Source organism: Poecilia mexicana, unplaced genomic scaffold, assembly GCF_051168715.1.
Source record: "Poecilia mexicana isolate PSO_F unplaced genomic scaffold, ASM5116871v1 scaffold_23, whole genome shotgun sequence".
Lineage (NCBI taxonomy): Eukaryota > Metazoa > Chordata > Actinopteri > Cyprinodontiformes > Poeciliidae > Poecilia > Poecilia mexicana.
In genome coordinates, this window is record NW_028263392.1 from 16,400,977 (window position 1) to 16,426,550 (window position 25,574).

The 25,574-nt window shown below is 41.5% G+C and overlaps 2 protein-coding genes across 4 annotated transcripts in view; both read left to right on the top strand.

Annotated features, from left to right (window-relative positions):
* Window positions 1-1,678: 1,678 nt before the first annotated feature.
* Window positions 1,679-19,117, top strand: LOC106925012 (E3 ubiquitin-protein ligase TRIM39-like). 2 transcript variants are annotated; one of them, XM_088003200.1, is made up of 6 exons: window positions 1,679-1,915; window positions 10,324-10,378; window positions 12,801-12,886; window positions 15,436-15,517; window positions 16,171-16,813; window positions 17,786-19,117. In XM_088003200.1, exons 5-6 carry the CDS (start codon window positions 16,205-16,207, stop codon window positions 18,818-18,820), a joined length of 1,644 nt encoding a protein of 547 aa, XP_087859326.1. In that variant the 5' UTR covers window positions 1,679-1,915; window positions 10,324-10,378; window positions 12,801-12,886; window positions 15,436-15,517; window positions 16,171-16,204; the 3' UTR covers window positions 18,821-19,117. The 2 variants fall into 2 exon arrangements, with proteins under 2 accessions (XP_087859326.1, XP_087859327.1); XM_088003201.1 differs by lacking the exons at window positions 1,679-1,915; window positions 10,324-10,378 and adding an exon at window positions 11,832-11,969.
* Window positions 19,118-22,555: 3,438 nt separating this feature from the next.
* cpm (carboxypeptidase M) overlaps window positions 22,556-25,574 on the top strand; it is a 35,831-nt gene continuing 32,812 nt past the window's right edge. For both annotated transcript variants that reach the window (XR_015762119.1, XM_014999018.2), the window contains exon 1: window positions 22,556-23,664. The gene's annotated coding sequence lies outside the window, so the exon portion shown is untranslated. The remainder of the gene's footprint in view (window positions 23,665-25,574) is intronic.

Below are 25,574 nucleotides of genomic sequence, written 5' to 3' on the forward strand. Positions count from 1 at the left end.
GTTTGGCAAGCTAGATATCTAACTCTAAGCTAACTAACTGTCTAGCTAGTTATCTTGCTATTTAACTAACTATATAGGTAGCTATCTGTCTACTTATCTAGCTAGCCACGTAGCTAGTTATAGCTCTTCATAGCTTAGATAGTTAGATATTAATTAGCTAGAAAAATAGATGGATAAGCAGACATCTAGGAAACGATCAAATTTTACAGACAAAGCGAAACCAGAACTCCAGTCAGTGCTTTATTGTTAAGATTTAAAACACACAAAGGAGGCTGGAGGAGCGGCCAGCCCTGAGCAGCGCTGCTTCAGTCTTCCCTTTTGAACTTTGACCTCAGGCTCTACAGCCGCCTCCACCTTTGTTTTGTTTGTGATAAATTATGTTATTGTAGATTTCCACTCACAACTTTTCTCATTTCATTTCGTCTTTGTTGGAGCAACGTGAAATTCTGCTCCAGTTTCTTTAGAAACCAGTTTCTAAAGAAACTGGTTTTCTTTAGAAACTGGTAAAACCAGAATATTTCTCCAAAATGATGCATTCAAACCTCGGCTGAGCCGTTTCACACGTTTCTTTTTGTGCCAGTTTCTAAAAACACGACTTCTGAGAACTTGTCTGACTAAAGTTTAAAGGCTTAAGGTGTTTTGTGTTCACGCCCTTCTCCTGTCATGACTGTTCAGGAAAATATTTCTTGTTCATTAAACACCAGTATAAGTTACTAATCACTGCCGATGTGTGTGAGCTGGACTGCCATCCACAGTTTCTGTTAGGAACGTTCCTGTTTCTGCATCTGACCAAACTGTCCGGCTGAGGAAGAAGTAGCACAGCAGAGAACAAACTGTAAGCATTTAATCAAGTTTTATTTCCTCTCTTTCTCATGGTAGTGATTTACTCTCTCTGTGAGTTAATGATGGTGGACTAGGTTTGGTTAACAGCACTTTTAACTGAGTAAAAAACTTTATTTTACTAGTAATGTTGGTGCAAAGCCTGATGCCAAGAGGAAGAGACGCGTATTTCCACTCTGAGCACCGTATGAATAAGTCTGAGAGCCATGAATAATTCAGAGCGGCGCTTTCAGTGGATGTAAGGCTCGCCTCATGCAGAGTCAGTAAATAGGCAGACACCAGATTACAATTTGGTTTAGGTTAAAGGTTAAGTTTCCGGTATATGGATGTGAATGAACATAATTTAAATGTGTGTAGACGGATATTTAGACCAAGCAGAGCTGAAAACTCATTAATCCGTGTTCTGGACAAAAACTGAAGACTTTTTTAAGAATCTAACTTATGAATATAAAGTTGTTTAAAAAATACATTTAATTCTCTGTCGAAGCTCAACTGGGATTCTTCCCAGTCTTCCCAGTCTTCCTCAGTTTTCCCAGAATCCCCAATAAAATCATGAAATGTTGAATTAAAACCAGTCAGGAAGGAGCAGCTTGTCTGTTAGCCAATGGAAACTGGTTTCCTCTTCTGATGGTGACTGGACCAGATCATCACACTGCCACCACCGTGTTTCACCACATCGGTTTTAATTCCTGAAAATGGTTCTGGACCAATTTAGACGGACGGACTTTAGCGTCTTAAACTGCAGAAACTTTAAAATAACGACATAATCAGACCCGTCTGTGTTTTCATGCATTATTATAGTTTTCATTTCTGCCTGCAGGTTCTCCAGGTCAGCCATGTTCTCCAGGACGGCCATGTTCTCCAGGACGGCCATGTTCTCCAGGACGGCCATGTTCTCCAGGTCGGCCATGTTCTCCAGGTCGGCCATGTTCTCCAGGACGGCCATGTTCTCCAGGACGGCCATGTTCTCCAGGACGGCCATGTTCTCCAGGACGGCCATGTTCTCCAGGTCGGCCATGTTCTCCAGGTCGGCCATGTTCTCCAGGTCGGCCATGTTGTCGGCGCCCTGCTGACGGTGAGTCGCTTTGTGTTCTGGCTTCTCGAACCTCCTCAGATGATCCCACCTGCAGACGCCGCGCCGCGTGAGCAGCTTCCTCTGGCCAAACAGAAAAACCGATGCCACGTCTTGTTGGCGCTCTGTCTCCCTCTAGCTGATTTTAATTCCTCACCTCCAATCAGAATATCGACTGCCTTCATATTCACACATTAACCATCCTGTTTACCAGCAGTGCTGTCAGCCCGGCTCTCTGGAGGCAGTTCATGGCGGCGCTGTGATTTGTATGAGCAGCAGCTCCTCAGGCTCGTTTTGCAGCGTTTTACAGAAACTAATGAGCACCTCTGACTGAGCGTGATGTTCTGGGGTTTTTTCTCACAAATGACCGCGGCGGAGCAGCGATCGTATCGGTTTGTTTGGGGCGTGAAGAAGTAAAAATGATGGTGTTGATGTGGCGTGAATAATTGATGGCGACAGCAGGAAGACGGGAACAAAGAGAGACTCGTCCCCGAATCATTTTTCCTTTTTTATTCCTGCCTGCAGTTAAATGTGGAAGGTGTGATTTCCTGATGTTTTCTCTGCAGACGTTTAGCGACTTCTGATGAACTTTGTCACTTCCTGATGGTCTCTGATTGGTCGGTTCACACAAGTCACTAAGTCATCAGCATCTTTCTCTGTTTTCCTTTTTTATTTTTCCATTCTTTATCTTCTTTCATTTGTTCTTGGTTTTACTTTTTCTTTTTCTCCTTTTTTCCTTCATTTTTCTCTTTCTCCCTTTTGTCTTTCTCTTTTTTCTCTTCTTTTTTAACTCGTCCCGGTCAGGATCGGTTGCGTTCTCAGGTTTATTTTCGTTAGTGGATCATTGCAGCTTTCACTGTGATTCTCTAAGACTTTATTGGAAATCTCTCATGTTTATTTTAGAGCTGAAATGATTAATTGGATTCATAAATCGATTATTGAAATAATGAACTGATTTAGTAATGGATTTTAACCGTTTTTATCTCTTTTCTTTTCCTCCTGGTGTCGTTTTTACATCATATTTGTGTAAAATATTTTATTTTTGCTGCACCTCATTTCTTTTCTTCGTTTACCTCTCATTTCCCCTCCAGTTTCTCCACTGAAGAGCCATTTTTCTTCCCGGTCTAATTTTTTTTCCATTGCGTCTCCTCTTCGTTTCCTGTCTTCCATCATCTTCTCCTCCTCGTCCTTTTCTCTGACAGATCTGTCTGTTCTGCCTCTTGTATCTCTCCTGTCCATGATGGATGCCGGGTTGCAGTTTGATGGATGGCTCAGCCGCCGTTACGAGACGCAGATCTGCAGCTTGATCTCAGAACAACTCTCTGGGTTTTAGCCGCCGTCGTTGGTCAGAACCTGCTGTCTGCCACGTTAGCTTACAGCTAATCCCAAACCAAAGAGGAAACATTTGGTTTCAAGTGGAGCAATTCAACTTATCAGAATGGAAAAATCTAATTTTTTATATCAAGCTGCTCCAAATGACGCGATATGAATCATAATCAGAAGAATAGTTGGTAATAACAAGGACAGATGTGTGGGGAAACTCCCACTGTGTTCGTTTGTGAACATAAAGTGTGTGTGTCCTTGACTTCTGGAGGGAAAAGATGAATGAGATCTAATTAATCTGAAACGGAGGTAATCACAGGAGGATTGCCAAGGTTGACCACCAGACGAGGAAACAAACTTCTATAAAATTTACCAGACTCTTAATTCTTCACATTAAGTGTCAATTTAGAAAAAATGCCACTTTTGATTAAAAGCAGCTCAAATGTATGGATTTATGGTAATAGGGGAGAATAAAGGACAAGAAATAGGCAGAAATAACTGGGATCCTGGTTTTCATTTTATAAACATTTTTAGATCCAGAGTATCAGGGGAATCCACTGAAGAAACCAGTTTAGATCTGAAACAACTAATTTATAATAAACATCACAGAATCTAAATTATATGTCCAGCTCTGAACTTAAACATGCACATTTATTTGATACAAATCTGCAAACACATATTTAACTTTGATAAATCAGAAAATCACAGAAACTGAAAATTTTATCATACTTTAACTGTTCCACACGAATCCTCATTTATTTTACCGCTTCGTATCAGCTGTCGCCTAAAACATCCTATATTACAAAAATCTACAAATTAATCATTAAATATAATATGCTTCTGTGTTTTGAGGGTCGTGAGGCAGCCATACCAAAATATGCTAACAGGTTAGCAACAAACAGGCTAACAGACAAGTACCAGGCAAAACCGCAGCTAATAACTACTGCTAATAGGATCTGCTAAGTTTGTTAGCACTTCAAGCTAACAAAACATGGAAGTCGGTAGTAGCATACAAGCTAATGGAAACTGAACAAAGTTTGCTAAGTTAGCACCATACAATTGCTAACAGGTATGTAAGCTAGGTTGCTCCATTTGCAACATAATGGAATGATGCTAGCACCCTGAAGTGTCTCATCCCAGTATCCGCTAATGGAGCCTGAAAATAACCTGCTAATCCAGTTTGCTCCAGTTATGCTAACATAAACTGTTAGCAAAGTAAAGAAGCTATGTAGCTAACTGCCAGCTAACGAAAACCATATCTGTTGATGCTAAAGTTTTCCCAACCCTACAAGCTAACAAAGCTAGCTTTCTGGTTATGTGAAGCTAACTGGCTCAGTAATGGTGAATACATGTATTTAATTTGACATTCTTGTGGATTTTATTTACTTATTGTTTCTTCAGCTTCTCATTTTACGTCCCAGTTACATTTTGTCAGAAAGATTTAGATGCTAGAGCTTCTCCAGCTGAATTTTCTCTGGTTGTTGACTGTAAAAACTTGCCGTATTGGTCAGTTCCCTGCAGTTTTTAGCAGCGTGTGGCTCATTAGCAATCAAACAGGCTGTGTTGCATCACTTTGTGACTGCCTCAGCATGTTCATCACAGCTCTCAGCAGGACACAGTCAAGCTGAGATGGTAATAAAATATAGAAAAAAAGTCATCATCCAGTCTGTATGAGTCAGAGCTGGATTAAAGTGAAGCTGCTGCTGCGGTTTCTGCAGAATGAAGTCAACAATACGCCTCCTGCAGGGAGGCAAAGAAGATGAATGGGAGGTTGGAGGGAACTGACCTGGAGGCAGCCATGACAGAGGATCCATTATACAGCTGGAAACACACACACACACACACACACACACGCACACACACACGCACACACACACACTTTCATAAGCTACTGTTTGACTAATAGAAGGCTTTGATTTATACCAAATCTTAATTCTGTTCCTCCTTATCCTTGTTGCTTGCGGCAGATTTGTGATTCTAGATCGTTTCAAAATGCTCATCGTTGGAATCACCGGTTTTTCCCTTGAACAAAATTTCAGCTTGAACCAAAGGACGTTTTAAAGGCTGTTAATATAGATATGACAGGAGTTTGTATAAAGGCTCATAAGACCCAGCTTTTATTTTGATAGTCCGCTTCTTCTTATTGGCAGGTGAATTTGCATATTAGCTAAATATTTAGCTTAGAGCTAGGTAAATATTTAGCTAACTCAGATCTAAATATTTATATTTCTAACTAAATATTTACCTCTAAACTAGCTAAATGTTTAGCTAGCTCTGAGTTAAATGTTTATAGTTAACTAAATATTTATCTTGCTAACAAAATATTTAGATAGGAGCTAAATTTGGAGCTTAATATTTAGCTGCTACACTAAGTATTAAACTTCTAACTAAATATTTGCCTTGCTAACTACTTATCTTTAAGCTAGGTAAATATTTAGCTAGCTCAGAGTTAAATATCTGTCTTCCTAACTAAATGTCTGTTTTGCTAACTAAATATTTAGACCTGAGCTGGCAAATAAATCAGCTAGTTAAATATTTAGCTACAAGTTAACAGAGCTAGCTGCTAAAAGGCTAAATATTTAATTTGGAGTTTAATATTTAAATAGTAAATATTTATCTTTCTAATTAAATGTTTATGACATTTAAAAATGAATTGTGTAAACATGTTATTTTTCTGATTTGTTTGTCATTACATGCTAGCTAACTCAAATTATAGCTGTTATTTTTTTACCTGTGTAACTTCATAAACGGTCCTCATGTTGTTGCTCCTCTTCTGGTTCCTGAACTCAAACTTCCTCCAACTTTTACCTGCACTTATAAATAAATCAGTCGTCTGGTTTTCTTTTAGTATGGCAGCAGAAATTGGCGGCTTGTTCATCTTAAGTTCTTAATAACGAAGAGTGAATCTCCACCTTGCAGCATTCTGAGGCAGACGATGAAGGACGATTGTTCATATTTAATGCTGGATAAAAACAGGCTTTACGCTTCTCTAATTCACATTAAATGTGAGCCGCATGTCGTTGCTCAAAGTGTTTAAACATCATCTGAACCATCACTTATGGATGAACGTCGCCGCCGCTGCTCTTTGATTTTGCCGCCGTCTCTTCCTGTAATTATCCGCCTTCGTGGCTCCCAGGCTGCAGCGTCTCAGACAGGATATGAAGCGGCGCAGCGACGGTCCAAATGCGCTCCGAGGGTTTAAACTTTTCTTTTATGGCAGAACAGAGTCAGTCAGGATGTTTAAAAACTCGACTGGACTCGGTTAGCAAACTACAGGGAATCCAAACTAAACGAGTTCTGGTGATCTGAACCAGAACCGATCGCAAAAAGCGACAAAACAATCCCAGTTTTTTTTTTTTTTTGCTTGAATTTTGTCGTAACTTAGACATTTTTCCGCAAATAAACTTCAAATATCGTCATTTTGTCTTGCTGAGAAAACATGGTGAAAGTTTTCAGCGGTAAATTTGATCCCAGGATTTTAACATTTCTTTGCTGGTTCTGATATGAATCTCAGTGAAAACCGAATTAAAACCAATTTTAAAATCTGTTTTTTGCACAATCAGACAACAAATTGTGCCGGATGATAAATTATTGCCATAAATGATAATATTGTTGTTTTGAGACTATTTTTAAGTAATATAATTATGAAAAGACTCGGCTCCACTGGCAGATTAGTTCACTTCTAGCAAGACATTTTTCAAACTTTATAAGTAAAATTAATATCAGTGGAAGTAGAACTTTTATAAATACTCAAATTATTGACTTAAAAGAAGCTCCTAAAAGTTATTTGTAAGTTAATTTTGTCTCATTTCAAGATATTTTCACTAGAAATTAGTGAGATTTTGTTTTTGCAGTGTGATGGATCTGAATGATATATTTTATATGTTTTTAATCTAAATTAATTCATTTTTATCCCTGAAATGAGCAAAGTGTCCATGGTGTTTGAGGTTTTTATCTTTTTCCAACTGAGATTTAATCAAAGGAAAATATTAGTATTTTATAGAAGCCTTTCTGCTGCAGCTGACAGTTAAAAATCAGTGATCTTAATCTCTGAAACTCGTTAAAACATCATCAGTCTGAATCCCTGGTAGAGTTCCTGCTGGAGGTTAAACATGAAGCTGAAGGAGTAAAACCAGGAAGTGTTGGCCGGTGGGCGGTCACTCCGTGAGGCCGACCTGGTGATTGACAGGCGGGGGACACAGTCAGGTGTTTCTGCTGCGCTCCGGCCGAGTGCCGCTCCACACCTGGATGATTAATACACCCGGGGGAAGCAACACACACACACACACACACAAACCGCAGCGCGTGTGTTGACCTGAATGTAGCTGTGCTGAACTCTCTGTGTGTTGAACCTGATGTGAATTGACGCACAAAAACACCCACAATCCCCCGGGACAGGTCTGAGAGCTCTGAGCTGAGCCGATTACCTGCCGCTGACACACACACACACACACACACACACGGCGCACACACTTCCTGTCTCCCAGGGAAACGAGGTGAGGAAATAAAAATGTTTTCTGTAACAAAGCGGCTCAACCAGCTGCAGGATGCACATAATTGTTTTTGAAACTTCTGCAAAACTTCTGCTGGAAGTAAATAAACGTGGAGCAGATAGAGGTGCAACATAACAAGAAGATGATAAAGAACAAATAAATATTAATTAATCAACTCAGGCTGTTTTCCGTCCTGACAGCCCAGTAGACTCGGTTTGATTTGGGACCAAAATTCAAACATTTGTTATATTTCCAGCTGCTGTGGTTCTCTTTCTCAAACCAACCAAACCCTCTGAGCAGCCTGTTCCCCTCCTGGCCTGTGGGGGCGCTGCACCAACAACCACTGAAGGAAACGACACAAAAACCTCTGAAGACACTGAGAGCAACTTCCTTCTTCACCAGATGGAAACAAGATGGAGGCGACAGATTTTAGCGGTTTTCTCTTTGGGTTTTGGCTAAAGACCAGGAGCCATTTCTCCCGTTAGCCCAGGTTTATTTTGGTTGTATTTACCCAGAATGCCCTGCGCTGTAGTCCATTTCCTGTTTTTGAAGCCTACAAAGGCTGAGTTGAGTTTAAGTGTTTTGGTTCGGTTTGGGTGAATATGTGAACACCAAGTGGACCAGAGACCTCAGGAAGTGGACTACAGCGCAGGGCATTCTGGGTAAATACAACCAACTTTAACGTGCTAGCCTAGCGCTAGCAGCAGAAATGGCTCCTGGTCTTTAGCCTAAAGAGAAATCCTCCAACCGCTAAAATCTGTCGCCTCCATCTTGTTTCCATCTGCTGAAGAAGGAAATTGCTCTCAGTGTCTTCAGAGGTTTTGTGTCGTTTCCTTCAGTGGTTGTTGGTGCAGCGCCCCCACAGGCCAGGAGGAGAACAGGCTGCTCAGAGGGTTTGGTTGGTTTGATACAGAGCAGAGAGAGAAAGTATTAAATGATGCAAAATTAATGGCACATCATCAGAGGACATTTAAACGTTAAAAAATAAAGGAACTGGAAGAAAGATTCCCCTGGAGATTAATGGCAATGTTTGTCTATAAACTGGAAAACATTTAGTTTCACCCTAAACTGAATCCAACTGTGAGGAAGACTTGAGTTATTTTCAGTTTCTGTAATTGTGATCTTTTCTTTAATTTGTTAGAAACTTGATGAAGCAGTGAGGAGCTGGCGCTTCATGCTTCAGCAGGAATTTAAATAACATCTCTGCCTGCAAAATTAGACCCAAACTCCTTCACTCCTTCCTTTCTGTCTGCATCAAACTGAAGAACCTACAGCAGAGGTCGACCCTCCTCTTCCTCACTGTGTTTTACAAAGACTGATGGATGCATGATACATCATTGATAGGAGGGCGGACGGATCGATAGGTGGAGGAGAGAGGCAGAAAGTAGGCCACCCATCTGTTCAGACTCATCCATCTATCTGCTGGAAGTTCGATTTCTAATCTGGGGACAAAGAGACGAGGAAGATGAGGTGAAATGACAGATTACGAAACAAAAAAATATAGCCCAAGAAGATGAGGGAGAATAATCTGAAGGACCAAAAGGAGAAAAATGACTGTCTTAGTTTTAAAGTGAGTTTTTCTTTTAAACGAGGCTTCAAGAAGGTCGAGGAAGTAGGAGAAAAAAAAGGTAGAGGTGAAGGAAGTAAGTGAATCAATAAAAAATAAAATAAAGAAAAGAGATATAATGAGGAAGAAGCCATTTCTCAGCTGGAATGGGAAGTTTTTTCAGACATGGTTCATCTCACTTGAAGCTTTAATCCAACAACAGAAAGTTTAGAAAGTCCAGTTTGGCTGGTGAGCTGTGAATGCTAAGCTAACTCCGGTCCGGCTACAAACCTCAGTCTGGGTTCAGTTTGAGTGAACTCTTTTGTGGTTTGAATGCTCAGCTCCAAAAGAAGGAAGTGGACTAAAGTGTAGGGCATTCTGGGTAAATACAACCCAAAAATATGTGTTAGCCTCGCGCTAGCAGCAGAAATAGCTAATGGTCTTTAGCCAAAGACTAAAGAGAAATCCTCCTAAAATCTGACGCCTCCATTTTGTTTCCATTTGGTGAAGGAAGTTGCTCTCAGTGTCTGTTTCCTTCAGTGGTTCTTGGTGCAGCGCCCCCACAGGCCAGGAGGGGAACAGGCTGGTTTGACTCAGAGAACCACAGCAGCTGGAGGAGCAGCAGATGATGCTACTTTTCTCCACCAATCGAACCAAATCTACCAGCCTGTCAGGAGGAAAACAGCCCTAATGTTTCCATTCTCCAACACATCGGATTCAAGTGACTGAATTCACTTCTCAGCTGGTCATAATGTTCTGCCCGGTAATCTTCCATTTGTTTGGTCAGGTTGTGTTAAACCAGTAAACATCCAGACCAGGCAGGGCATCGACCCTTTCAGACACTGCTGACCTTTAACCTTTAGCATCTTTGAGGTTTTCGGTGAACATGGCGAGCTGATGGAGGAATCTGAAAGTTTTCCTTCTGCTAATATTGAAACAAAGTGGAAACGGAGGAGGAGCATCAGGTGGATTTAAAGAAAAAGATGTTTGAGAAATGATGACAGGAAAGAAGAGTGATCATTTCTTTCCTCTTTTCTTCAAACCAGCAGACTGAAACAAATGGCAGGAAGTTAAATGGGATGAAGCAGAAGGAGAGTAGAGAAGGTAAGCCATGGACAGACGTGCAGCACCCTCCAGTGGTGGCAGGGAGAACTGCATCCTCACACCCGAGCAAACTTTATGTAAAAGCTCCACATCGTTTCACTGATAGTTAATTTCTGATTTCCTGTTTCACTGCTGCTCTCCTGATGAGAATAAACGAGCCTCTCTCCTCCTGTGAGAACGTAATGAAACATTAAATAAATGATATTTCGTCCACACAGCTTCCTACCTGGAGTGTGTCTAAAGCTTAAGAAGGTGTAGTTAAAGAAATGTTCAGCTATTTTCCTCCAGAGGATTGATTCTGATGTTTCTGAAGTTAAATTTTACGGTAATATATTTGAGTTTTGAACTTTTCAAGTCTTTCCTTTGACTCAATTTTTTTATTTAGCATTTTTCTTCTTAATTTAGAATAACTGATTAATTTAAAATGACTCAGCTTCATTTTCAGCTGTTTTTCTGTATCTGATAATAAACATCAGATATAACTTAATATTCAGTCATGGACCTTACCAAGCCCCGCCCAGAAACGCCCCTCGACAGTCCCACGTGGCTGCAAGTCTCACAAACAAAGCCTCGCGGGGCTTAGTTTCTATGTAAACATGGCGTCTTTCACTTCGACTGACTCTCTACAAAGTATTTCTGAGTCGATTAGTGTAGCATTTCTGCCGGATTTTCAGAAAATATCAGCCACGACAATGGACAGGGGAACAAACGAGTTCACATCTTTTTTGGACGAAATCAAGGTGTTTGAGCCACGCGATGCCTCCAACATTGTGGCGTCGCAGCTAAATGCTACCGGTGGATGAGGAAAACAGCAGATCTTCACACCCTCAGCATAAATATAGCTGTGGACAAGATCAGTGATGCCTGTTGTTCTTGCAAGGCTGGGTAAGTTGGGCATTCATGGTTTTGAGGGTTACTTTTGAAATCAGTGATTTCTGTTGTTGGCAAATGTTTGAGTGTGCCTAGGCCTGTTACTCGGTGCTAGCGTGGCTAACACGATTACAGTTTAGTAAAAAACCTTTTCAGGTAAAATAAAATCTTTAATGTGTGTCAGATACGGTACACATTGCATATCGATCTGTTCAGCTAACGTAAGACTGTAACAGACAGGTGTAACAGAGAGAAGAGCTCCTGTGTCTGTGTGAGTTTTGATCGAAATGATTATAGTGATGGTTGTATGTATTTTTGATCAATGCGTTTGTTTGGAGCCACCTAGTGGTGTGATGAGTGACTGCATGCAACGGGTCCGTCCGGCACTCTCGCTGCTTCCCCCACCAGAATCCTGAGGAGCTCTGGTGGAGGTGCGAGAGAGGCAGCTCTTCATTTCTTTTTTTACTTAGGGCAATATTTTTCTAGTTCAACAATTAACAAGGTATTGTAAGAATATTTAACATTTATAAATATAATTTGTAAAGTTTTCTTGTGGTTCGGCTGGAAAAATGTGACCCTATGAGTGGGAGCTGCTCCGGTTGGTGTTCGTGGCTGACCACTAGGTCACGGCGCTAACTGTGTCTTTTATTTTTCAGCCTGTCGGACCACTTGGCTGCGGTCAATCACATTGTGAGGAGTTTTTCATCTTTTGTTGTGCTTGGTAGGTGACCAACAACACAATAAGAAGAGTTACACAAGCTTCAAGGTGTAGAAGTTGTATCGGTTCTGCCATTATGCTGTACTTAGCTAAAAGGTTTTCATAATGGATGTTTTTATTACTGAAGCTGTAAAGCAGAATCTCAAATAGATAAACAATCACTCCTTTGTTATTGATCTTACGACGGTTGAGCTGCAAATGCGGTCGTGCACAAGCTTTGATCCAAGCTAGACATCCCGTTTCAGATTTTGGAAATCTGTGAAATTTAGTTCCACAAATACGATCAGGATACCTGACATCACCTGTACAGATTCCCCACTGACAGACTTCTTCGAGTCCTGACACAAAAACTTTCTGCCGGTCTGCTAGTCCACAATGTACATTAGCATGTTTACTACTGTGGCTTGTGTTTGTGAGACGGTCACCACGTGGTATCTGCGCAGTGACGTGAAATGGGCATTAGCCAATGAAACGCGGCCCCTGTGGTGAGGTCCATTTCTCTGGAAGGCTTTAGCTGACTCAGTCTTCGGTTGCCTAGCAACAACCTGCTGGGTAACTGGCACAGCAGCAGTTTAAAGTTTCACCAAAACAGCTTAAAAATCTAAAACGGCTTAGAGAGAAAAGATATTTAAAACACAAAAAAACGAATCAATAATTATTGATATCGACTGATTTGAAATGTTTTTATTTCTGATCAGTTTTTCAGCCGAGTCAGAACAGAAGCCAGGATGGCAGTTAGTGTTTTTATATACAAAGAAAAGGGGGGGAAACTGTTAGTTTTTTATTTTTCAGTTATTCCTCACTTTGTGTTTGTTTTTCCAATCTGACTCACAGAGCCAAGCAAGAGTCCTGACCTTTGACCTGCCGCAGAGCAAACAGACCAAACAGACCAAACATCGACACGTCGACGGGAACCACAGGTTACTTTTCAACCATCTTTCTGTAAAGTGAAACATATGAACTGAAGCTGCAGAGCAGATATGAAGGTACAGCAGCCAATCAGATTCCAGTAATGCCCCCCACAGCCCTCCTCCCCCTGGTGTTCATTTTGAAGATGGATCCCCTCTCTGGTTGGAGGCGACAGGGTCATCAGCAGGATCTGATCAGCTGAGAAGAACCGAGTCAGAATTAAAAACATGATGGATGGATGGAGCCTGGGCCATTTGGCCTCCATGTTTGACGGCTGGTCACATGACCCAGATAACCAGGGGGCGGGGCTAATATGGATGATATGAACAGAGTGCTGCTGTATCCTTACATTTTGAATCTACTGGCATGCCGTATTATTTTTTAGTCAAATAGGGATGGTACTTCTCAGCTGAGCCACCTGGATCTGTTTGGTCTAGATATTTGACACCTGCGGTTCGGCCTTATCTGTCCATCTGTTGACTTTCCTTCCTTGTCATGGTAGTATAAATTTGTTTGTACAGGAACTATAACATGTTGAAACCGTGTAGGAGTAGGCTTTATGTGAGGACAGGTTGTGTTTTCTGAATTGTTGTGGATGGGTGATGTTGAACCAAAAAGAAACCAAAAACCAGTTACATCTATCTGATCTGGCCATTTTGTCTTCTAAGAAACGTTTGGTGATTCTTTGAATGTCTCTAAAATCAAGATGAAAACATTTCCACTGTGTGGTGCCGAGACAGAAGGTCCTTTCAGCTTTCAACAACTATTAATAATTTGCCCAATAATCTACGTTTGGATCGCCGCTTCGATGGATCCTGATTTTTGGCTCCAAAACTCATTCATGTTGTTTAAAAAGTACAAATACATGAATGATGCAAACATGAAACAAACAGAACAACTCTGCAATCAACCAAACAAGTCCAAGCTAAAATGCTGCAACTACAGGAAGTAGAAGCAAAACAGAAAATGCTGCAAATTATAAAAGCAGTAAGTTTGAAACGTTGCAAACTCGCTCCAGACCACCAGGGGGAGTCAACCAACAAATCAAGGTAAAGACAGGATGGCTAGAAGAAATCTGGAGGAAGTAACAAAATGTTTTTTTCAAACTCAAAAGTATTTTATAATGTTATATAATGTAATACTACCTGCTCATGTCTCCCCCTAGTGGCCTGGAGGACATCCGTTTTGTGGAGCGAGTTTGAACCGTTTCATATTTGCTTTTTGTGACCAGGAGGTGGAGATCTTTTTAAAAGTTACAAGATGCAGCCGAACACAGACTGAGCAGTGCACAATATTTTATTAAACAATTTCCTTAAAACATTTATTTTTGTAAAAACGAGGCTTCAGGCCTACGACTCGGTCCCTGGAACAAAAGGGAACACATAAAGGACGGACAAGTTCAATTATTCCAAAAGAAATAAACAAAACATGCAATGCAAAAGAAATTTTTGCATTGCATGCAAAAATCAAACAAACAAAAAGAAAACAAATTAGTAACTTCAATAACAAACAAATACAAACTGTAAAAGGAAACACTTCAAAGTATGGAACACATCATCCAGTTCCAAATGGGGCCAGAGGAGTAACGCCCCGCCCACACAGCCTGCCCAACCAGCAACAGGTTTAGTTGAGAGCGGCTCAAACAAACAATGGCAAGACAAGATAGCAGAGCGTCCAAAGCGCTGCAGCCCCAACCCACAATCAGGTGCCCAGGGGTGGAGACACAGCCTAACCCGGGAAGGAGCAGGTCAGCAGGTGAGGACCAGATGGAAGCCGCAGCAACCTCCAGCTGCAGCCGGTAACACCAGCAGAGCAACAGATCTCAGACAAGCCGATCAAACACACAGGCCAACATGTAGCCGCCGATTGTACCTACAGTGGCCTGCCCAGCTATTAAGGCACCTGCCCCGCCCACCAATCAACGCTGCGCTTCCTGCTGCACCCGGTGCGCAGAGAGGGGGAGGGTGGAACTCCATCCCACCACATTCTGGTTGCAGCATTTTTCTCTTGAATTTGTTTATTTTTTCTTTTCCAGTTGTGGAGATTGCATCATTGTTGTGTTTGTAACTTGTTCTGTGGTTCTCTGCATGTTTGCAGCAACTTGGTGATCTTAGCTATGAAGTTTTAACCTTTTGATCCTGTAATTTCTCATCTGTGACTCAGAGTTTGAAGCGTGTGACAGTTATGACAGCAAACATTTCTGTTTTTGTTCTCTTCTTTCATTTTCTTATCATTATCATCTGATGTTGCTACTAAACAAAAGAAGCCGATTTATCTGCTAATCAACATTTTAACTGAAAATACTTTCCAATAAATCAAACTTAAAACTTATTTCTGCATTTAAACGTGTTTCCTTGAAGAACATGAACTCTGATGTGTGTTTCCGTTCTATCTGAACGATTTAATTATTAGAGTTTTTTAAATGACGTTGAATTTGCAAAGCAGCTCAGCAGACAGACACCCACAGGCAAATCAACATGGAAACGTATCCAGGTGACTCTGCAAACACCGTAAAACTTAAACTGATTGTTTTACCTCTGTCCCTTGGTGTGGCTGTCAGGGTGGAGCTTCCCGAACGCCGACCTGAAACAGGCGGACTCGTGTCAGAAGAGCACAGTTCTTCCAGGATCCAGCCCGACCCGGTGAGTCCTGCTGCAGAAACGACAAACCAACCAGACTGAGCTGCTTTTTATTCTACCTGCACAACTTTGTGTTTCTGAAACTAAACCTTCTGTTTTCTCAGATTCCCTCAGGGGGAGTTTTTTCTTCTGCATTCTCTTGTAATGATGCATTTACTCCTCAGTTCATGCAGCAAGTTGAATACTGAAAGTCTTACAGTAAATATAAAGTTTTTTAATGTAGGAATTACATGTTAGTATCTTGTTTGTGAGTTATTTGAAGTATTTTATCTTTTTGGAGGGATAAACGCAGCAGAAACGTTCAAAACGCTGTCGCAAAATCAATGTGACTCTATTCAAAATTATAACAGAGTATTCACGCCATAATAAAAAAGAAATAAAATTACAAGTCATATGAGAAAATAGTTGAAATATCAAAGGAGTGAAGTTGTAATACGAGACTAAAGTCACAATAAAACAGTTGTATTATTTTGACTTTATTCTTGTATTTTCTCGTCGTGGCTGTTTCAAACAGTTCAGGGTTTATTTGTTCATTTATTGCGATGGAAAACCAAATCATCTCCAGCTAACGCTCCATGTGTTTCTCCATCGTTGAAGCGGTGGATTTATTTTTCCTCATGCATTTTTCCTCCCTGACTTCACCGCATTCCCTGCAGTGCCGCTCAGCCGGATCGGACGCCGGCGCCAGGCATGTCTGTCGGCGGCTACCAGCTGAGCGAGGAGCATCTGTGGTGCTGCATCTGCCTGGACGTGTTCTCCAGCCCCGTCACGCTGCCCTGCGGACACAACTTCTGCAGGAGCTGCATCCAGGAGCACCTGACCTCTGACCCCCAGCGCCAGTGCCCCATGTGCAAGGAGCGCGTGGACAAGAAGCACAAGCTGGGCGTGAACACTTTCATAAGTGAGCTGGCCGTTCAGTATAGGCAGAGTGCAGGAAGGAAACCTGGAAGCTGCGCAGAGCCGAGAAAAGCGCCGTGCGGAGCTCCAGTCAGACCCAAACCGCGGTCCTCCAGGTCCCGGCTGCTGCTAGCTGCTACGCTGCTGGCGCTGCTGCTGCTGCTCACGGCTAACCTGCATCTCCATCAGAGCCTGAGCGGCGGCGAGACTCTGCTGTCTGAGGCGGAGAGCGTCTGCTCCGAGCATCAGGAGCCGCTGGAGCTCTTCTGCAAGAATGACCAGATTAGCATCTGCCGGCGCTGCGGCGCCACCGCACACCGATCCCACCAGCTGGTTCCGCTCAGCGACGAGTACCAGGAGAAGAAAGACGAGCTCGGCAAGACGGAGGCCCGCATCCAGCAGGTCCTTCATTCATTTTACCTTTACTCTGCCGCACGGAGCAGGTTAGGACCAAAATAACGCAGGATTCTGACTTTAATCTCAGAATGATACGACGGCGCATTGCAGCCGCTGTAGGTAGAAAACGGAGCAAATTTCCGCCAAAAAACTCAAGAAATAAACTTTGAAACTTTCAGAATTTCAAAAGTTTAAAATTTTTACTTATAAAACCTTTTTTAGAAAACTTCTGAGCTTAGATAGAAAATAGAGGAGTGCATTCATACCAAAACTCTCTGAAATTTTGATTCTCATAAATTTTGTAGAAAAAATGTAAAAATTTCGAGGCTTGAAAAATTTTAAATTTTTCATTTTTGATAATCAGATTTTTTTTTTTTTTTCTAGATTAATCTCAAAATAATCAGATTTTTTTCTTGCAAATTTTTTAATTTAGTAGTTCAAAAATTACCTTGTTTTTTTTTCTGGTAAATTTCTGAGGTTCTTCACGAAATTTCTGAAATTATTGGCGTAAATTTACTCCTCTTTTATTTTCCTACTTACTATGGCCCAGATTGGCCGTCAGAGGATCCTGACCTTTTTCCTCAGAAGATTTATGAGTCTAAAAAGTTGAAAATTTGCCAGGAAAATCTAAGAAATTTTCTAGAAAGATTTTTGGAAATTTCTGTTTGAAAAGTAAAAAAAAGATTGACTTTTGGAAAATTTCTGAGTTTCAAAAGTTTCACTTTTATTTAAGTTTCATAACGACTTTTTTCTAGAATATTTCTGAGTTTAATCTGAAAATTTCTGAGTTTTTTGTAGCAAATTTTCAACTTTTCAAACTCTAGATCTTGTAGAAAAATGTTTGGATATTTCTGAAAGTAAAGCCTGGTGGCCCGCCAGGCTTAAGATACTCTGAGGTAGTGCAGATTCAGTCATGTGGTGAGGTTTTGAAGCGTTAGTGATTGTAGCAACTTTTTCTACTTTTCGTGACCTGGGCAGCTGATCTGGCAGCGGCAGCTGAAGATCCAGGAGCTGAAGCGCTCCCTGCAGCAGAGCGAAGAAGCCGCAGACGGGGAAATGGCGGACGGCGTCCGGATCTTCAGCTCCCTGATCCAGACTCTGGAGGCGGCGCAGGCGGAGCTGATCGGGGCGATCGAGAAGAAGCGCAGGGCGAGGGAGAAGCAGAGCCAGAGTTTGATGGCCGACCTGGAGCAGGAAGTGGGGAAGCTGCGGCGGCGGCAGGTGCAGCTGCAGCAGCTGTCGCGCTCCAGCGATCCGCTCGCCTTCCTGCAGAGCTTCCCGGCTCTGAACGCCGTCCCGGCCACCAAGGACTGGACCCAGCTGAGGATGTGTCCGCTGGTCTACGACGGCCTGACCCGCACGGCGCTGCTGAGCGCCACCAACCAGCTGACGGACGCCATCAGGAATGCCATGCAGACGCTGCAGGACGCGGCGGCGGCGAACCTCCACCGCTCCGCCGTGGACGTCGATCTGGACCCGGACACGGCGCATCCCGCCCTCAGGCTGTCCGACGATCGGAGGCGGGTTCAGCTGGGAGACGGCGGGAAGACGCTGCCATACGAGTCCAAACGCTTCGAAGCTTTGGTCGGTGTCCTGGGGAGGCGGGGCTTCGCCTGCGGGCGGTTTCACTACGACGTCCAGGTGAAAGGGAAAACCGCCTGGACGCTCGGCGTCGCCAGGGAGTCCGTCAACCGGAATGTCGAACTGGACCTGAGTCCGGAGAACGGCTTCTGGACCATCCGCCTCCAGAACAGGAAGGAGTTTGTCGCGCTGGCTAGCAAGCCGCTTCCTCTCTCGGTGGGTTATAATCCGGACTGGGTGCGAGTGTTTGTGGATTACGAGGAGGGTCAGGTGTCGTTTTATGACGTCGAAGCGGCGGTTCTGCTTCACTCCTTCACCGGGTTTTCCTTCACAGAGAAACTCTTCCCGTTCTTCAGTCCCGGTCCGAACGACGGCGGCAGGAACTCTGCTCCTCTGATCATCGCTCCTCCGACTCAACATGCAGAAAAATAATGCAGACATCAGTCAGGATTTTTCATTTAAAGGGGCAGTGTCACATTAATCGTGGTGTTATGAAGTTATTCCCTCATCACAAACTAACATGGAGTTTTGCTTTGACTCTTTCATGGATGTCTGGCAATCATTTAATCTCCACGGCAACCAAAATGCCTGGGTGGACCTAGCTCCGCCTTCAAGACGCAGCTCCTCCCCCACTCAGCTCCTTCAGACTAGCCAGCAGCAATTAGCAAACAGCCGATGGAACTGCTGAGCTACTTTATGTATTTTTAATAAATATAAATCTAAAGGAAACTTTATGGAAAACTGTTTTCCTGTTTTGTATCACAAAGAACGGAGATACAGAAGTGGAAAAAATACAAGAATCAATGCAAAAATTAAATATGTTTATAGACAAAAGTTAGAAATTACCTTCATAATTTAATATTTAGCTCCTTTATCTTTTATTCTCCTTTTCAGTTGTTCATAAAGAAACAGAAAGTAAGGTTAGTAAACATCAGTTTGTTTTTACCAATATGTGTTGATAATTTAAAGATTATCCATTTTCAACATGGCACAGAAAATAACTTTTGATTGTAGAATAATGCATCAACCCAAACCTAAATTTACCAACGAAGATTAGCTCCAGTTTTGGTGTGGAAGAAATATTCTGGCCGGAAAAATTGTTTTTGTTTTTTCCAGTTGGAGATAAATAAATTTACTGCAAAGTAGGTCAAAGTGTTTATTTGCATCAGGCCGGAAAACAATGCAGTGTGTGAGGGAGTGGCAGCCGAAAGCAAACGTCTCGTATGTCTTGATCAATTTGTCAAGTTTCTGTTTACCTGAAAGCGTTCGATCGTATAACTGCCCCAATCCTTCTCAGATGAAAGATGGAAGATCATTCAGCCTTTTAAATGAAGTTCTTAATCCTTTCTGTGTCCAACTAAGTTATTATCTTTAGTCAATCATCCCAGTTGTAAAGGTGGTAAATATGAGAGGTAATTACTGTTGGCAAAGAACAAGAACGAGTTCACAGTGAAATGTTAAGCTGCTGATGACAACCTGTGTGATCAGCACTTTTTAAGTCCTGCCTGTATTAACAGGCTGCTCCAGTCTGCTTCAACATACAGAAAATAAAAGGCGTTTAAAACATCCTCCGACACGCCCTGGTTTGGCTGTGCAAGAAGATTCACCCTGAAAGCAAGATGCTAACAGAAACCCTGACATGTCGCTCAAACGGCTACAGCAGAAATGTTTGGGATAATGTTCGTCGGTCACATGATGGTGAAACACTTTGTACTTTTCAAACACCTGCTGGAATCCATTTTTATTCGCAAACTGATCAGATCTAAGACAGTTCCAACCACGAGTGATCCACGCCATCTTGGTAGGCATAAAGCACAGCGGACCGATGGCCAAGACCAAGAAAAAGAAAATATTTGGACACTTTTGACCAATCTGTGAGAGAAGGATGCATCAGCAAAATGGCTGCTCTGGGATCGACCCGAATGGGACGATGTGGACAAGCTGCCTCCGACCTCAAACTACGATATAATTCACAACTTAGTGAACACGAAGAGTGCGAACAACATGGATGCATGCAATCAGTGTTTAAATGGACTGTTAAAGGACCTACGAACTCTTCATGTGATTAACGAGGTTCTGGTGCCTGGCAGGCAAACACGTAGGCCACATGTTCGTCTTAGCTAGCAGATAAAAGCTACATTAGCTAAGCTAATTTTGCTAGTGTGACAATTACCACAGTAAACATCTGTGAGTTTTATCTTACACAGAGGTGGGTAGAGTACTTAAGTAGTTGAAATGTACTTGTATAGTTTCTAAGTTAGACATCAGAGAAACAAGGAGAGTTTTAGGCTTGTTTATTGTTGCCATAGCAACTCCATAGCAACTGCCTATGGAAATGGCTGTCAGTTCCAGAGTTCACAGAAATGCTTCACTTCTAACTACAATAACATTTTTAAAGCACTTTGGCTCTTTTTAGAAGCAGTTGAGACACAAATGGAAGAACAAAAATGTGAATTTTGCACAATGAGGCCAGTTTTAACCAAGTTTCTCTGGTCCAAGAGGTTAAGATGCCGACGTCTGTTTATGATGGATGAGTTATGGGAATTTCCTTTTGGTGGGGTGTTAACGTGATGTAGTGGGTCTGGTTAGATTTGAGGTGTTTTGTTCTCTAATATTTAAAACCAAGCTCCAGGGCTGAATTTCTAGCTGCCTTCTGTGAAAACAAGCTCTTATTTTAACAGGAAGTAATTGTGAGTTGTGAGGAAGGCTTTGCTCAGACGAGTAGATCAAGATAAACTGAAAGTATTTTTCCGTGTGAAGATTCTTGCTGCAGACTCTCAGGCTGGATTTTCTGGTGGTTAATCAGAAATTCGCTGTGTTTCCGAGTCCCTGAAGTCTCTTTAATATCCATTTATTAAATTCTCAGTTTCAGAAACATATTAATGTAAGAGAGGAAAATTAATGTTCAAACACTAATAATGCACAAAAATTATACTTGTTAAAACTTGATAATTTTGTTAAAACATAAAAAAAATCAAATGTTCTTCATATTATGTTAAAAAATTGTTTTAAAATTATAACGTTCCACCAGCAGGTTTCAATGTTCAATTCCAATTTATTTATTTATTTTATCTTATTTTTTTGCATGGTTGTTCCTGCTATTAGTTAGACCCAACTGCAATGAGACTTTTGTGTGAACGGTTTACGACACCACAGCCACCTGAAGGTGCAGAAGAAGAACGTAGACTTCGATCTTACAGGTGACTCATTTTGCAAAATTCATATTTTGCTCATTTTTGTTCTTCGGTTTGGGTCTCAAATGCTTCTAAAAACAACCCAGGCGCTTAAAAATCCACCAGCTGCATCTTGGGAATAAGTTAATCATATTTTTGTGTCTGGAAAATGAGCCATTTAAAAAACCTCCTGATTATTGAGTCACACTGCACGTTACCTAGCAACCCGAGTTCCAGCACGTTTGGTCAGCTGGTTTTACTGCCGTACAATGGCTGCTGGAAAAGACAAGTGTTTTGTTGTTGACTTAACATCCAGAAACCACTTGCTGAATGCTGGTTCGCCGTGCAGGAGGCTCCACTTCTGCTTTTCAAAGGTGTATGGCTTTGTTGTTGGTCATCTGTTTGCAGACATTTTTACGTAGGAGTGTAAACGTTGAGGTGGACGGCGTGGCCAGCAGCAACTTATTTGGATTTAAAGTGTCAGAGGCCAGAAAGCTTCTCATTATGAAAGGGCTCACATACTGGACATTCTGGTGGTTTCTAAATAAGGAGCAATTATTTTGATGACAAGGTTGATGTTCCTTTCAGGCTGAAGTCCACTTTACAATCTGGTCCTTTCAGTTCAACTGAACCTTATATATTCATATATTTATATTCCCCAGCAAATAGATTACTGTTGTTTCCTTGAAAATAAAGTATTTATTTGAAGCACCACAGTTCTCACTTTAAACAGAACAACTCTGACTCAAAGAAACACCCAAAACACGTATGACAGAGTTTTACACGCAACTAATTTTGTTTTTTTCAACCAAACTGATTTTTTCGCAGCAAATAAAAATCCTGGAGATGCATTTTATTTAATGTTGTTCAGTTATATTCAATAATTTCCAGTCTGTTTCTATATTTGTGTTTAAATGTCAGGCGGTTGCAGGGACTTGTTGTGTTACTGACATGAACATCGCCTGGCTTAAGATCAACAGGAGCCGTCATGCTGACATGCCTAAGAAATGTTTTAATTTTTGCAGTTAAAGCTGCAGCAACTTGTCTACATATTTATTGAAACTCCCACCAAGTCTTGACAATAGAGTATGAAACAAATAATCTGGGGGAAAAAATCGAGCTCCTCTGCCTTCTCCCAGTGCTGAGTAGAAACAACCAATCAGGGCCAGGAGGCGGGTCTTAGCGCTGTCAATCATGAGCACCATGGAGATTAAGCTCAGAAATCTCTTACAAAACACTTGGAAATTTCTGAGTTTCAAAAATTAAAAAACTGAGAAATTCTTGAATTTTTTTAGATTAATTTCAAAATTTCAGAAATTTTTGGGAGAAATTTACTTTTTTGTTTTCTATCTGGAATGGCCCTAATCTGCCATCTGTTATCTGTCTCATAACAAACACAACATGGTGACTAATATGTAGAAAACTTTATTTTTTAATAAAAGTTGCCTCCTGCAGCTTTAAGGCGTTATGAGCCCAACCTGAAGCGTCAGCTGCTGTCAGCCAGGTAAAGCTTCGCGTGTCGCCTCTTCATCAGCTGCTCTGCCTGTGATGTTGATACTTCAGGAATAATTACAGCACAAACAGTTTGCATTTCAGCTGCACTTCTCAGTATGCAGACGTGGATCTTAGCGTCACTACAGACTGGATGGATTATGGTAATGTGAAAAGCATCAGAACTGCCTGGTTGGAATATTAGAGCATCAGGCAGATTATGGAAATATGATGGTCTGGATCTGGGATTTCTCTCTGAGAGTCAAAGTCTTTCCTCTGGATTAACTTTCTCTGTTTTCTCATCAGTTTCTCTCTCAAAGACACAGATAGTCGCCTCTCAATGCTCAGACATGAGGAGCAGGCATTTTGCCAACATGCTTTCAGTCTGTGATTTTTTTTAGAAATTAATCTCAAAATTACAGATTTTTTTGGCATAAATTTGCTCAATTTTTTTGTCTACAGTGGCTCCAATCCACCATCCTAGAGGTGAATGTTGATGTCATCGGAACTTTGCAAAACTGCAATCGAAACTTTTTTTTCTCTCGAGTCATGTGATCAACGACCGGATGTTACAACAGGCGGAAGCCACGAAGAAGAAGACGACAGGAAGTGGTAGGTGGAGGATGGCGCTTACTGTGTAAACAAACTTATTGATGGTGATTTTAGTTGCGTTTTTTCATTTAATGGTCACACAGCAGTTGTGAAAGTGTTTTTACATTAGCGGAATATCGACAAGGTTTTACGTAAATCTGGCATGGAAACAACTACTGACCAAATCCAAACTTATTGACGGTATTTGTTTTATTTAAGATATTAATCCAAGCAATGGCAGCACTATCAGGCTGGTATTTGACATTTCTAATGTCTAAAAGTTATAAAACATGATGTATATGTCCTTTAAGTCTTTCATCAACTTCTGTTTTCCGTAAAACCTGAATCCAACTAACAACTGAGACCTGATTCAACTCTCCTCGTCCCGTTCTCACTTCAGTAAATCTTTGCTACGAGGTCAGTTCAAACTTCTTCCTGTCTTCAAGAAAAAAGGCGGTGAATCAATGTTCCACTAAATAAGGATTTCAATTACGCAGAGACAGATGGGTGTATCGGTGTTGTACCCGTCGCTCATCCCTCCAGATTCATTAACTTCCTGTTTCTAAACCATGCTCCTCATCTTCTTGACCGTGTCTGATTAAATAAGCTGTCAGTCAGCCGGCTCTGCCCCAAGAGCTGCAATTACTCCGACATTATTACCTCAGTGCAGCACACAGAGGCTTACAGACAGCTACCGCGCCGTGCTGCTCTTTAATAGGAGCAGAAGTTGAAAAAACTCGGATGGTTGAGACACCAGAATATTAATTTCTGCAGTGGTACAGCTAAAACAGAAGCAAAAAGTTCTGACTTTTATTAACTTAGCTCAGTCGTGTACCTGATTTAGTGTTCTTTGTTATCAAATTGATGCAGGAATGTCACAGAAAACACCTTTGCATGAGAAATACCCACTGAGACACATTTAGGGTTCATTCACACCAGCAGTTTAGTCCAGTTTAATCCAACTCCAGTTCGTTTGGGGAGGTGTGAACTCTGGCCGCTCCCGGTTCGGTTGAAGTGAACTCTGCCACGGTTTGAATATGTGAACGCCAACCGGACCGGAGGCCATTCCAAAAGCAGGACGTGAACTGTGGAGCAGGGCAATCTGGGTAAATGGAACTAAAACAAACATGGTAGTAGGAGAAATGTTTTGTGTTCTTTAGCCAAAGACAAAAGAGAAATCCTCCAACCGCTGAAATCTAACGCCTCTCCTTTTTTGTTTACATTTCATGAAGAAGGAATTTGCGCTCAGTGTCTTCAGGGGTTTATCATGTCTTTTTCCTCAGTGGTTCTGATGCTTCAGGCTGGGAGAACAGGTTTTTCTGTTCGTTTGACACACTGACAGAAAACTGCAGAAACTGAAAATGTAACAAATGTTGCAATTCTGTTCTCCAATTGAAGCAAATCTGTTGGTGGAAAAACTGCCTTATGATCTCAGTGAATATTCAATTAAAAATACTCTATTAACCCCAGATGGATATTAAATATTGTTGTGGGTCACATTACACAGCTGACTTCAAAGAGTTGCTTTAGATGTTTTTCTCCATGTGTGGATGATGCTGTGGAGCTTCATTGGTTGGATTTGGCCTACTTGATTCTACAATCCTAGCAGGATTAAGGTCTGTTCATGACTACTGAAATTTTTATATTCAAAATATGTTTTCCTCATTAAATTCATGATTTAGCAAAGGAGAGACGTTAGTTTTTGCCATTAATCTAAGATGTTTTGGATCAGTTTTACCCCCAAGTTACATTTGAAAATTGCTTTTTGCTTTTTACTCAGGATATTTCTTAGCTGATTATAAAAATAGTTTGATCTTAGACATTTTAGTGAGACAGCAAAGCAAAAGAAAGAGGAAATCTAATATATGACATATGGGTTTTCAGCTCATATATCATTTTCAGGACTGTTAGAACCTCAGTAAATGTCATAA

Bases quoted from the DNA above. Each gene is read 5' to 3' on its own strand.
- LOC106925012 (XM_088003200.1), top strand. From the start codon at position 16,205: ATGTCTGTCGGCGGCTACCAGCTGAGCGAGGAGCATCTGTGGTGCTGC. The intron at 16,814-17,785 runs GTCCTTCATTCA...TGACCTGGGCAG, and splicing joins CGGAGGCCCGCATCCAGCAG to CTGATCTGGCAGCGGCAGCT.